The sequence below is a fragment of the Atta cephalotes genome (assembly GCF_000143395.1).
Source record: "Atta cephalotes unplaced genomic scaffold scaffold00030, whole genome shotgun sequence".
In the NCBI taxonomy this organism is placed as follows: Eukaryota; Metazoa; Arthropoda; class Insecta; order Hymenoptera; family Formicidae; genus Atta; species Atta cephalotes.
The window spans coordinates 332898-347103 of record NW_012130094.1 but is presented as its reverse complement, the minus strand read 5'-3'; the positions used below and the strand labels follow the sequence as shown (position 1 = coordinate 347103).

General features: G+C 31.8%; 1 protein-coding gene across 1 annotated transcript in view; it reads left to right on the top strand.

Moving 5' to 3' along the window:
- The window catches only part of LOC105620835 (rho guanine nucleotide exchange factor 17), a 41090-nt gene that overhangs the window by 15103 nt on the left and 11781 nt on the right, over nucleotides 1-14206 (top strand). Inside the window, exon 8 of the mRNA XM_012202312.1 lies at nucleotides 11256-11333. Coding sequence (XP_012057702.1) covers nucleotides 11256-11333 — 78 coding nt within the window. The remainder of the gene's footprint in view (nucleotides 1-11255; nucleotides 11334-14206) is intronic.

The window sequence follows — 14206 nt, the reverse complement described above, 5'->3', positions numbered from 1 at the left end:
GATAATTATTACGAAAAAATACATTGAAATTTAAAATAAAATATTTATTTAATTTAAAACAAAAATATTTTAATAAATTGAATAATAAATGTTTTAATAAATTTAATAATAAATTTATGAGTTATTTTTTATTTTAAAAATATAAATTTTATGAACAATTTTATTGAAAAGTGTGACTTTAGCAAGGCGTTTAGTTATGAAAGAACGTATAATTATGAAAAAATGTAATTCAATTTCTTAAAAATTTTGAAAATAATTTTATATATAAATTTATACACACATAAATTGGATACAGCTTTTATTTCATATTTTCCTCTTTATTTTATTCTTACTAAGAAAAAAAGTATTTTAAATATATTTTATACATGATTTATTATAATATTTATTCATTCAATCAATATTCGGCTTCTTTAATATTGAAACAACGAAGCGCAGTAGCGTACGTCCAAGCATTCCGACGATATATTCTTGAAGTAGCAAATTTCCCCAGACGTGATGGAGTAGTATGCACGGTACCGGGAGTACAAATTCGTTACTTTATCGACAGTATTATCGGTAGAAGTTTAGAGAAACTGCGGCCCCAACGGCAGAAATTCGACGCGCGAGAAAGCGCGTCGGCGCGCGAGAGATACACGACACAGAGTATAATGAAAGGCTCGTCGGCTGGCCATAAAGTTTCGAACAATAGCGTAATCGTGGTTCCATTGACTGTTAAGAGGTGCGGACACGACTAGGTACGTGGGTGGTATCGGTAGGTACCGACTTTTATTACTCCGCCAATTGTATATCAGTCTCTCCGGAGTAGACTGTAAAGGAATCTCGTGCACGCGCGCGATATTAAATGTATTTACGTTCGATATCATTGCAACAATTTTCAAGACTTGGACAAATTCCTTAACAGAATCTTCTTTAAAATCAAAATGATATAAAAATATTGCAAGTTGTGTTTGACATCTCTATTGACTTTTAGATTTAATACAGCTTTGTTTTGTAAGATTTCTTTATTTTATTTCTCAATAATTTTTTAAATTTGATAAAATGAACGCAATTAAACTGTTTTATTTCTAAATAGTATTATTTTTTCTGATGCTATATATTGATCTGATGCTATATAATTTTATTATTAAATATTTTATAAATTTTCTTGAATCATAATTGACAAGAGTGCTTTCAATTTAAAAGAATTTGAATTGATTGTTCTCTCTCGATGCGCGCAAATAGGAACGTCCATCATAAATCAGTAATGCGTTGCTTTCGCAATACTCCGCGACATTTCGATCGGATCGAAGAATGATCGTGAAACTGCAGCGTGATGCATTTATATGCGAGGCCTCGTGGCAGGCCAGGATGTTGCCGGATAATCTATGAATAAACCGACTAGTGCAACGCGCGCGCACTAAGTAGTTGCACCATTCGCTGCGGGGCATGTTACCGGGAAATATTTAAATATTTAACTTACACGATGGTATAAACCACTTGGCCGGCTGATGCCTGTAGTTTCGCAAGCGCGGGCACTCGCCGTTGCGCGATATTTAATTCGATCGAATCGACCTTAAGATCGTGCACAAGGCACTTCTGCCTGTTGTGAGTAAACAGAAATGCATTTTCGAGTCGTTCGAGCCTCAACCCATAAATGTGCGTAACTTTATTATCGTGCTGTGAACACAAACCTATATGTTTGCTTGTACGTTTGCGTAATATTTTATATTGGTTATACTTTTGTGCGTATTATTCTGAAAAAATGCGAAATCAAATACTTTAATATCGGCTGTTAAATCTAATACATAGACTTTTTCCTTTTATTTAAAATATTTTTGTTTTTTTTTTAAGTATATCATTTATATTTTATATTATTTAATGCTTGTTCTTCTTTTTCTCTTTATTGAAGACTTTGTCCTGTATTTCGATATTAAGGAAAAATGTTCTTTAAGCAATATATTTTTATAGTACATGCAATGTGATACTATTTGAAATAATTATTAATTAAATTCTTGACAAAGAATGAAATGCTTCTCAAATTCTCGGCAATTCACAAATGAATAATATAATATATTTCTGAATATAAATTGTGAAACATATTTAATTAATATTTTCTTTTATGTTAAAATATGTTTGACTATTTGTGTAGGTAATGAAAAAATATCTATGTGAATTCACGAGTCAGAGAGAGTAATTCGCGTACATAATTTACACACGATGAGAATACAATACAACGTAACATGTTGCATTCTGCAGCAGCGCGATAAACTCACTAAATGTGCTTCCAAAAAGTACGAAGCGGCGTTTCGATGTTCGCCACAAGCTTGGGCGCAGACTAAACAAGCATCGTCGAAATAAATATAGGCCGCAGGATGTTGCAAAAATGTGATAGAATAATCCAGCGAGTGTGCGTGCCAAGCCTCAATCACGAGCGCATTCCGCTTTAAGAAAAATCGTCGACGTTTCATCCATCTTGATGATACTCATGTACGACCTTTTGATGTAAATCACGTCGTTACTATTTTTTCATTTCAATTTTTTCATATTTAAATATCAAAATGTTCTTTATAATTCTTTCCTGAGAAATTATGAGAAGCTGAATTAAATTTTTAATTAAGTACTGCATTGTTTATTATACTGTACTGTAATTATGCCATATTATGTTTTAATATTTTTTTATTTTTAATTATTAAATTATTTTTATTATAATTATATTCATTATATAATAACATGCTACGAAGTCGAATTGGGAGGATGCCTGTATATAGGAGAGTATCGGAATATAGGAGATCCGAGTTCCGGCCGTAATATTCTTCGTAATAAATTATTTACAATTTCTATTTATTGACCTCAAATCATTAATAGCTTTCTAAGATGCTAATTATTTGCAACAATAATGTTAAATTGCTTGTCAATTAAATTTGTGATATTACTATTCCAGCTTCGATTTAGGACTGTGTTTCAAGTCCAACAAATAAGTCTGACGCACAGTTAGCTTCAATTGAAAATTGTATAAACTCACAAGACATATATTAGGCACGGAAAATCTTTACGAATATGACGTTTTTCATTCATGTCAAATTGTTTTTGATATAGTTTATATTAATATATGTGCGAATGCAATATTTATGAGTCTTTTAAACACAGTTTAAATAATTCTGTTATAAAGTTATAAAAGATAAAAAAAATTTCTCCCAATAAAATCAAAATCTATGATGATCTTTTAATAACATAAAATACTGAGATTTGATTTAATGAAATTTACGTAACCTTTAATAAAAAACGCGGGAGGTGTTTACAGATGATGATTTATTCAGAGCTCTAATCTTTACTAATAAAAATAAAAAAGTTAATTAATCATTTAACAGAATTATATATTCTGTACCTGTTTGAATTTAAAAATAAAAAAATTGAAAAGGTCTCCTTTCTTTCCGCTTTATACTTAATGATTCCCATTGGAATGCATTTCTAACAACAATAGTTGTGCCGTTTCGGATGAACGAGTACGGGTGGCGGAAATAGTGGCGGAATTGAATAAAAATTCTTGTTATCGAATAAAAAAGAAGCGTTGTCTTAATATAACTATTTATTACAGAAAGTATTCGAATTTGAACCTTCAAGAGCTTATCAATTTGCTCGTCTGTTGCTGGTAAACACAAAAACCGCGCGTCTCCGTGAAACGACGTAGCCAGTCGGTCATTGTTCTCGCATGCTCGGCTTGCATAAATCGTACGTTCAACTTCTTTAACGGAATCTTCACGTGGACGAGTTTATTCGGGCGTGAGTCCAGGCTCGCCGCGGCGCGGGGATGTGCTCGCGGTCGCGAGCGTGTGAGCGAGCGCACCTTGGAGCGAGTTTACGGGCCAGAATGCCGCTCGGCTATGAATTAGATCTGTTATTTGAAAGAACAAAATGCACGGTTACGCGCGAACGACTTGAGAGCCGTAGTCCCGGTCGAACATCGTCGTAAAATCGAATCGCATCTGTCGGCAAACGTGCGACTTAAATTTAAATGCGTCCGACGATCGTTCGGGACGACGTTAAACGGTATGCTAAGCTTTAATTTCAAGCATGGTATAAACTGTGAACATTCTCAGTTTTTGCAATATTTAATTTTATTTTTAATTAAATTTACGGTAATTCTATTAATAATTTACGATTTTTACGTTTGAAAGAGAAATAGTGTCTTTTTCTTTTAATTTTAATCGCGGTTCTAATTTTTCATCTTTTACTAGTTTTAAGAATTAGAAAAAGACGAAGAGTAAGTTGAACCAGTTAAAGTTAACTCAGGTAACATTTATTGATTCATATATGTTTTACATACGTCTTCTAAACGTATCTAATGTTTAAGAAACGTATATAAAACATGTATTACCGGGGAATCTACATTGGTAGAAATAGTCATAAGTCGCGAAAAATAAATTAAGCAAACCACGGATTTTATTGATATATTCAATGGTACATAGATTCTAAAGAGAAGTTTCACGATGCAAGGCGATACCTTCTCATGGTTTTTACAGCACGAAATATATCGTAAAATGTATATAAATATTATCTATAAATAAATAATAAATATAGATACTATAGATAGTTATAGTGGTGTAACGCGATGGTAACAGATCACATCAGACCGTATTGCGTCTTGGTTGCTTTGACGTATTTCTGCATAATTGAGATTGAATATATTACTCGACTGAGAATATAGAGAAGGCCTATTAATTTAACCTATTTAATCTCTCCTACGTAATAATGTAATAGAAAATTAATTTTGGAAATAAATTAATTTTTAACTCTCACGATGGATATACAATTTTTATTATTTATCTATTTATTGTTCTATTTATTATTATTATTATGTATTTATTCAATCTAGATTGGCTTCATTGATCGAAATTGGTTCTTAAATTTAAGATCGTATTAAGTATAATTTAAGATGTTATAAACCAATTACAAAGCAATATTAATATCTTAAGACATTACTTAAGATGGTCTTAAAATAAAAACAAACTATGAATAAATATCAGTCTATATTTTATTTCATTGATCTTATAAATGGACAGAGATGTGTTCGTTGATCCATTATATTACATTTTTTTTTTCAAATGTGTCATATCAGTTTATTATTCTTTTCTTCAATAGCGCATTTATATTATTGATTTTCATTATAATTTTTTCGATATTGTTGATGAAGAGTTCTGTATAGCACAAAACATTCGGTTTAATAATTAAATGTAAATTTTTATTTTTACTTTTAAATAAACATTACGTTTGACACTTTAAATTGCTTGCTTTATTTTGATTTTGTTTTGTTTTATTATGGTTAGATATATAAATACTAACACGAGCTTGATCCACGATACAATCACATTGATCTCTTTCCACTTGTCAGTAGATCAATAAAACAAGACAAAAAGTTTACATTCAGGTTAAATAAACACGAAGTAATAATAAATAAAACAGATAAATAATAATAAATAAAATAGATAAATAATAAAAATTATAAATCCATCCATAAATTAAAACGATTAAAAATAATATGTTAACGTTTGAAATTAATTTTTAATAACATTAATTTTGGAATAGTAACAATCAGAAACGATCTCCGCCCAAATCCGGCATTAAGGACCTGTTGCACAGTAAGAGGTTTGAAAGGGTTAACCTGGCGCTTCAATGCAAGGTCGCGTCTCGTTTTCTCGTAGGACAAGGTCGTAGGCAAGGAGGGGAAGGACGGTGGCGGTGATGCAGGATACGGCGACGGAGCGCGTGTAATCCACGTGAAAAGTACGCGCCGGCGTCCTGTAACGCCCGGCTTCCGTCCTCTCCACCGCCGCTATTCTCTTGGACATCGATCAGCTTCCTGGTAGCTGTGCGACGGGTCGCCAGTTTCAGGCGTAACGCCGCGTCTAACTGTTGCTCCTCGCGGAAAAGCTGCGGCAGGACAGCACGCGGAAATCGCTGTTTCGCGATCACTCTCGATTCCAATATCGTGCTTGATAAATCAGACGTGCGTATAAGAAAATATTACGGTTTGTAGACCTTTTTTTTCTCCCTCGAGCTATAAAAAAATCTCAATAAATCAATAATAATAATCTGCACGATGTGATGCTACGACAGGTAGCTAGCAGATAACACGGGACCGATTATCGTGAGTGTCTCGGTCTACGCGATTCCAGCACTTCGCGCGAAAGGTTCGATGTATGCTTTATATGTCGAGGAGCAATCTCTCGATGTTAATCTCAAATCATCCAAGCTCGTGAGTAATTGAGATCAGATGTGTTATTCGATTATATGAAAAAAGAATTCAGAATTATTTGTTACGAAAAAGTTTTACTTTAACAATAAATGTCGTACGCGAAATGTTTTAGCGACCTTTATTTCGCGCGCCATTTATTTTGTGCAACATGATGAGATTAGAAAGGTGAATTGTATTGCCATCGAATTAAATGCTTCAAAGTTATAGAAATAAACGATTTGACTTACAGATAAATTAATAGATACCGTACATTTCTTTTTGATGATAAAACAACACTTCTGTCAAATGCAGCTTGCTATAATATTACGCAATAAAGCTTTAGATAAATTGTGTGAAGTTAAATAATACATTCTCGCATTAAATAAACAATCCTTTCGTAAATAAGAGTATATTCTGAAAATATCGGTGAATCGCAAAGTTATCAGCATTTTATATTTATATGCGATGGAAAATTCGGCGGGGAGGAAATAAAACAAGTCTGGTACGTTTGTTAGAAATCGACAATACATCTATTGTTACTCGAGAACAGAAGCGACGATTACCTCGTTCGAATCGAATTAAATCCTTGATCAATGTAATCGTTTTACGTTATATCATCCCTCGATTTGCTTGTGCGGCATTATATCATCTTATGCCATCCATTTGTTTCGTTAGGTTAAAATAACCATAGTCAGAGTTGTGTATACATGAGATATGGCTGTCAAACATAGTCCAGGTATTGCTCCGCTTTGATTTACGATCCTTTTTTATTCTCTCTTTCTCTCTCTTTCACTTTCTCTCTCTTTTTGACGAGAATTGAAGTAACGCAGGCGACCGGGTGCAATTACAGACGCGTCGCGACGCCTCCGTCATGCGTAACAGGTTGTAATTTCATTCGAGCTTCGTCAACGTGCAAACTTACGTTGAAAGTGTTTACTTGCGATCGCGTGGCACTCTAAAGCGACACGAAAGTGTACGGATAAGTACCTGTAAGTAAATGAACGTTTTTCAACTCGTTTAAGCACGGTTGCACGCGCGCAATTGGTCAAGCTCTTAATGATCAGATGTTTAATATATTTCGTTATATTGAGCGATTGCCATACAATTTTTTTTCTTTCAAATTTCTGTGACTTCCAATAAGTTCTCTTCTTACGATACAGCTAATATAATAAAAAATTAATATTTTATTGTATTGAAGTCTATTTATAATTTAAAAACTAGGATAAGGCCTGCATTTTTTCATCATTAAAATTTAATTCGTAAAACTTTCTGAATTTTTAATGATTTATAACATAATTATACGTGTTACTTAATTTGATTCTAAAATTTTTAATATTCTTTTCTATCTAAATTACGTAATATTATTTTTAGGAAATGATTGTACTTTTTTTATTATATTTACTATTATATTTAGTGCTATAAAAAGAATAGTGATAGGTAATTGTACTCTATTATACTATATACTATAAGAAATATTATTAAATATATGGTTTTATTATGAAAGGATAAAATGTAATATAATGATTTTTTCTGCAGTTGTTGAGTTTTTGTGGAAAATTCTTAATTATTCCGTGCACGTATCTAAGAGTTAATCAAATAATGTCAATCACTTTATGTCACTGGAAAGCTACGCTCGAATTAGCTGTAGTTCCTTCAGACGAGCTTTATTCAATTTTTCATGCATTTCAAGATCTCTTATATTTTTATATTTTGTGTTTACATCAAGATTTTTTATTTCTTGTTTTATTCTAACTATGATATTTATTTCTTTGAAACCAAGTTAGAACTTGTCATGCAAATCGAAGAATTGTCAAAACGTCGCGTCCGAATATCGGAATGATTTTTCTTCTTCGACACGTTTCAGTTTCAGGCAATGTGCGTTTCCTTTTCTCTATGTCATGACTACATCGCGAGAACATCTATCTCTGACCTTGAATCATCTCGAAATTCCGCAAATGAATTGCAACGAAATCCTTTTGCATGAATCTATTTCTTAAATTTATTTAAAGTGTTTATTAAAGCTGATCGATGTTTTACATAATAATGAGACAAATAGATTTTCTGCAATTTTCACAATTCATTTTTTCAACAATGCAGTGAAAAAAATTCAATAAATTTTAATACATATTTCTTTGAATACTGTAAGTAAACAATTATAGTAAATAAATGTTTACTCAATAAAAAAATGATAGTTTCAAAAATGATAGTAATTAAATTAATGATTTTTATATCAAATAAATATATGTATATGTTTATATTTAGTAAATATTTATTCGAACAAATATTTATTAAAATTTAGTATTCTTTTCAATGCGATTGTCAATGAGTTACATTAAGTGTATAATTTATTCTAATTAAAAACAGAACATTGGTCTATCAGATTTTAAGCGCTTAATTACTACAAAAAAATATTGATAACAATTAAACTGTTCCATCTGACGGTATCTGTCACGTGTACGCATAGTGGCATAAAACTAAGTGCTTGCATAATAGAGTATCGCCTTATATAATAGAATTACAGTCACGTAATAAAATCAATTGCAACTGTCTATTAGCAATGTGCTATTAAATAATTTATTTTTCTTTTATGGGAAATGATGGAATACAAACGCGTTAAAATATCTTCATTTTAAATTTTAATAAATAATATAAATTGTATAGAGAAAAGAAGGAGCATTTATTTCGTTAGAGAGTTTACGCGTAAAGCTTTTCTGTTGAAAAATCTTACATTACGTACTTTCTGCTGTTCACTATGGAAGATGAAAGCTCAGATGTAGGGATAAACGCCGAGTGTTTGTGATCTAACTGTACGACTAATTAGCAAAGGGAACTCACGCAATTAAGTGATCGCGCAACAGATGATTATGCTCGTGCGAGATCAAGGGGTCATTATTGATTCCGTAAGTGAATCCAACCCGATAGAACGAAGAAAGATCAGAGTGTGAAAAAGAGAGAGGGAGAGAAAGAGTAGCGCGGATGAGTTTGCAAGCTCAGGGGACGAAGCGGGGATCTTTAGTCACGATGCTAAATATAACGAGCGGCCGGTCGGCTCATACATGACGCGTTCGATGCGCGATCGTCCGGAGGCGCGAAAGCTCCGCGTGCAAATTCCCACGAGCTTTTAAAGAGACCCTGTCCGAGCGTATCGAGAGTAGGCGTACAGACACGCTGAGAGATACACAGCTTTTTTTTTCTCTCTCTGACACGCGCACCGATTTCGATACGACGCATGTACGAGCGCCGATGGATAGCCAAGCTCTTTTATCTCGAGCTGGAACTTGCGCAACTTTCGCTATACCGATCGTTCACGGTGATTGATGTTCAGGTTCAAAGGTGTATTTTGTTCTCTCTTTTAATATGGATTTTCTCTTAAAAATGACACTGTTGGAATTTCGCGAAAATCGTGTATTTTAACAATTAAAAATAAAGAAATGATGCGAAAAAGATTCTCGAAGAGAATCGTGATAGTCGATACAGATTGAGAATATAAGCATTTTTGTTTTCAATATGTATTTTATTTTTTGCATTGGTTTCTTGGAAATGCTTTTCATCGTGGAAATTTCTCGGAATTTACTATTAATTTTCTCAGAAATCTTATGTTAAATATGAATAGAGGTAGAAATATATATAGAAATAGCTGACGGGAAGGAAACATGCGGCTTTGCAATGTTAGTCATAAGGATCGATAGTCATTTGGAATATCAAACTTCTTTTTATGATAATTTTCTGAGAAGTTACACCATTAATTATTTCAATTGAAGATGAAAAATACGCAGTAAAGGCTATATTTTATTTTGTTTATATCATTTACGAGATTTATAAAATTTGAAAGCAAAGATAAATTATAGATATTAATTGTTGCTTTATCGATACAGTTTACCGAGTCGAAAAGTGTTCGAACATGATCGACTTGTTCATAGGAAGAGTCCAAGAATAAAACGTTTGAGTGCAGCTTTTACGTGCGGAAGCTTAAGAGCGCTACTTTGGTTTCGCCCCGGCATTTCCGCCAAGCGGAATAGATTAAAGTGAGAGACCGGAAACGCACGAAACGCGAGTGTATATTCTACAGTTGGACGCGCTTCGCGGTACATTGGTTTCAGAAGATTGCGAAACTACGCACTTTCCGCGCAATCGCTCGGATTACTATGCAAGTGGAGGGCGTCAATGCTTACGAAATCTCAATACAGGTGGCCTATGTGGATGACAATGGACGCTGATCACAAGCTCGTCAGTCAACCATCGGTGGATAGCGAGAATAACGAACGCGTCACCTCCGAGCGCGTGGGTAGTTCTTGTTTTTGATGTTTATAGACTAGGCACAGCTAATTCTGAATGAAAAAGCATTCCAAGCACCTTGAGTAAATGTTGAAACTTTTGACGTACTATACTGCAAAAGTACTTTTAAAATAATCTTAACTGTCTCATTTAAAAATCAGATACATCAGATCTTCTTTTTTAGCTTTTTCTTATTTTTAATTGTAATTATAAAATAGGTTCTTGTAAAAAATATACGTATATAAAGAAATATTTATCTATTTCTATATTAAGTATGTTAAATATATTTATATCTTTATTTATAAATTAAAGACGTGTGGGATTTAGAAATGCAGGAAAAAAAGAAATATAAAAAATACAATTAAAAAGGAAAGGTATAATGATTAGAGATAAAAAGCTTTTGAGAAGGGTTTTGAGGTGAATTGAAAGCGCTTTATTACGTCATATATATTAATCATTCAGGGTTAAAGTACATCGTCTTTCGATATGCATCCCAATGCCGACACAAGCCTCAATACCTTGCGGCTTGATGTCAATGTTGCATAACGACTATAATCAAACGCATCTAACATATACATGTGAAGCGTGCACGTGTACATCTTTCAAAAGCGCACGTGCGATCTTCATCACGAGACGATGCAATAATCGAGCTATGACAGCTGTGCTCGGTCGCCTCCCTCTCTTTCTCCATCTCGGTCAAACGTTTCCTTCTCTCGTAATGTCACTCAATGAGTACTCATCTTTTCTGATTGTCTTCTGTACGTTGCAGGACACGAGGACTCACGTGGTTGTGGAGCTTTACGATACGGAACGATCCTACGTGGAGGCGCTACAAATACTAGTCAATGTAAGTATATTTATTATTTTATTAATTGAATTGAATTTGATCGATTCTTTGTAAAATGCAGTTCTTTAGTAAACAAAAAAATCAAAATTCTAAAAAAATATGTTTTGTTTAATTAAAATTAACTTGAAATTAATTAAACTACTTCTAATTATTTCTCTGACAATAATGATCTGCTGCTCATTTCTCCTTAGAATTTAACTTAGTTTTTTCTAGAATGTAGTATACCTTTACATTTTTTAATATTTCTTTTTTTCTTTGATGTTAGTAATCGTATAATTTTTCTCAATTTTCGAGACTTTACTTGCAAGAAGGAAAAGATTAAATATAGGCAAATTAACTTTTTTCATAAGAAATATTCCGGACTAGAATGGTCAAGAGAGTCGATCGATCTTTCAAGTCGCGATGTTGAAAGAAACGGAGCTACACCGTACGTCGGAACTGCGATTCGTCCTTGCGTCTTGTAAACAAACACACCCCCGCTCGTTTATTCGCTTTGATTGAACAACATCTTCGCTTCAGCGAGTTGTTGCTCGTTCGATCTAAGTACGTCGTTGTTGTACGTCCGGCATGTTGTTTTCATTAAATTTCCATTCCCGACTTCATAATCGCTTTTCGTTAAACACCGGAAATAGGTTTGAATACCGGATTGCGAAGAATAGTTACGGAAAACAATCGATTTATGCGCTTGCATAATATTACAAAAGACGCGATTAAACACATATCATCCCTATTTTCAAAATTGAGAAATTATTATAAAAAACGATGCGCTACTAATAAATTTTATATTTCGATTTTTTGATAATGTGATTTTGATAATAAAAGTCATTATTTAAGTCAATTATTCTCAAATTATTTTATGGTAAAATAGATTTATAATTTATTAAGAAAATTATGGAAAATTTATATATAAACATACGAGTTTATTTGGTCAACATTGTTAATTAATATAAAGGTATGATATAATTAAATTTAAAATAAATTAATATAATAAAATAGAATTAAAATTTGAAATTATAACATTTATACGATGAAAATTTTACCATATCGCTTTTACAATAAATTCTGGAAAATGGGTTTAATTGATTTAATGTGATCGCAAATTAATAATTTGCATAAAACTAATATATATAATAAAATGGTAAGTGGGTGTACATTTTTATATTCGAAATATAAAAACTCGCAAAAGAGAATCAGCAGAATGAGCAAGGCATTAAATGCAACAGGCGGCAGGCCCACCCTATGCAAGGTCGCGTTGTACATATAATCTGATTTTGAACATGCGCTTGCGTCCTTGGTTGAATATTTTGTTTAATGGCACAATGCATCTAATATCCGCTGAAGGGCGAATCACGAAACTGATTATTCAATGAATTGCACAAGGCGACTGTATGTCAAGGTACCGCTTCGCTATCGCGGAATGATAATGATATTCTTTTATCTCATTTAAATCCGATTTCCCACATGGATATTCCACATACAAACAATTCCAGTTTGCATTCACTCAGTTTGCTTGTCACTTCTTTTATTTTCTTGATTTCAACTTCATTAAAATTAAAAGCTGAAAATGTTTTTTATTTTTTTTATTATAGTCTCACGGATTTCATAATTTTTTAAAAATTGATTGCAATTTGCATTCAGGCATTTGAAAATATCAATATTTATGAAAGGAATAGAATTTTGCTACATAAATGTGTAATTTTTAATATACAAATTTTGGTATAAATATTTATAAATATTTCTCTATTTATCCGGTATGTACTAACAAAAATATTATAACTTTTAACTTAAATATTATAACTTTTTTCACTCAATAATATAAATATAATATAATATATATAATATAATACATATTGTACAAATTGTAACAGTTACATTATTAAGCAGGAATTATAACGTTGATGTTATATCACTGTAATGTTATTGTATTATCATGCTTAGCACCGAGACACTATCGTTTTTAGATTATATCATCATTGATGTTTACTGGATACATTATGTAATATAGCATTACAATTAAACATTTTATTTGAATTGTACAGTATTTTATCTTATGTAAGTTATTTTGTTTTACCACTGAGGATGGCTCTATGCATGTCGAAACTTATATAGAGAATTAACTTAAATTTATTAAATACTCTAATAAAAAAATTTGTACAAAATTTTGTAATCTGTAGAGTGATCGAATTAAAAAATATATTAATATAATCACAAGAACAACCAGCGTAGTTCATTGTTCTTTCTTATTACATTATCTTATTGATATAAATTTTAACTAGCTTACTAGGATATTTAATTTTTAAGATTTTAATAGTAAAAAATATTTTTCATTTTTTGTTTGCTTTTTATTGAATTGATCGAAATTTATGGAACTTTTTCGAGCACATGTATGAGTCGCTCGTGATCGGAAATACACCGGAACACGTGTGAGACGCAAGTCACATTACGTGCAACGTGCGCCTGTACAATTGCACAGATTGCTGTCGGCGCTTTAATAAAAGCTATCTAGGCAAACATTGGCTGCAAAACTGATAAGACCGATTTTTATTTTAACTAATTACATTATATTTTAACTAATTAATTATTGAATTAAACAATTACGTTGATATGTACAACGATATATATTGTCTGAAAATTATTACTAGATAATTTATCAAGTACTTTAATAAATACTTTATGATAGGAGGATGCCTATCATTATTATGTATATCAATTTGCCTATTATCAATAATCACTTTAAATAATAATATTATGGATTCAGAAGTCAAAATTCCTTCAAAATTTCATTTCTCATCCTGAATGTAAAAAACATTTTTTGTAATACTTTTATGTACAAATAAAATATAGACAAATATATATATATATATATATATATA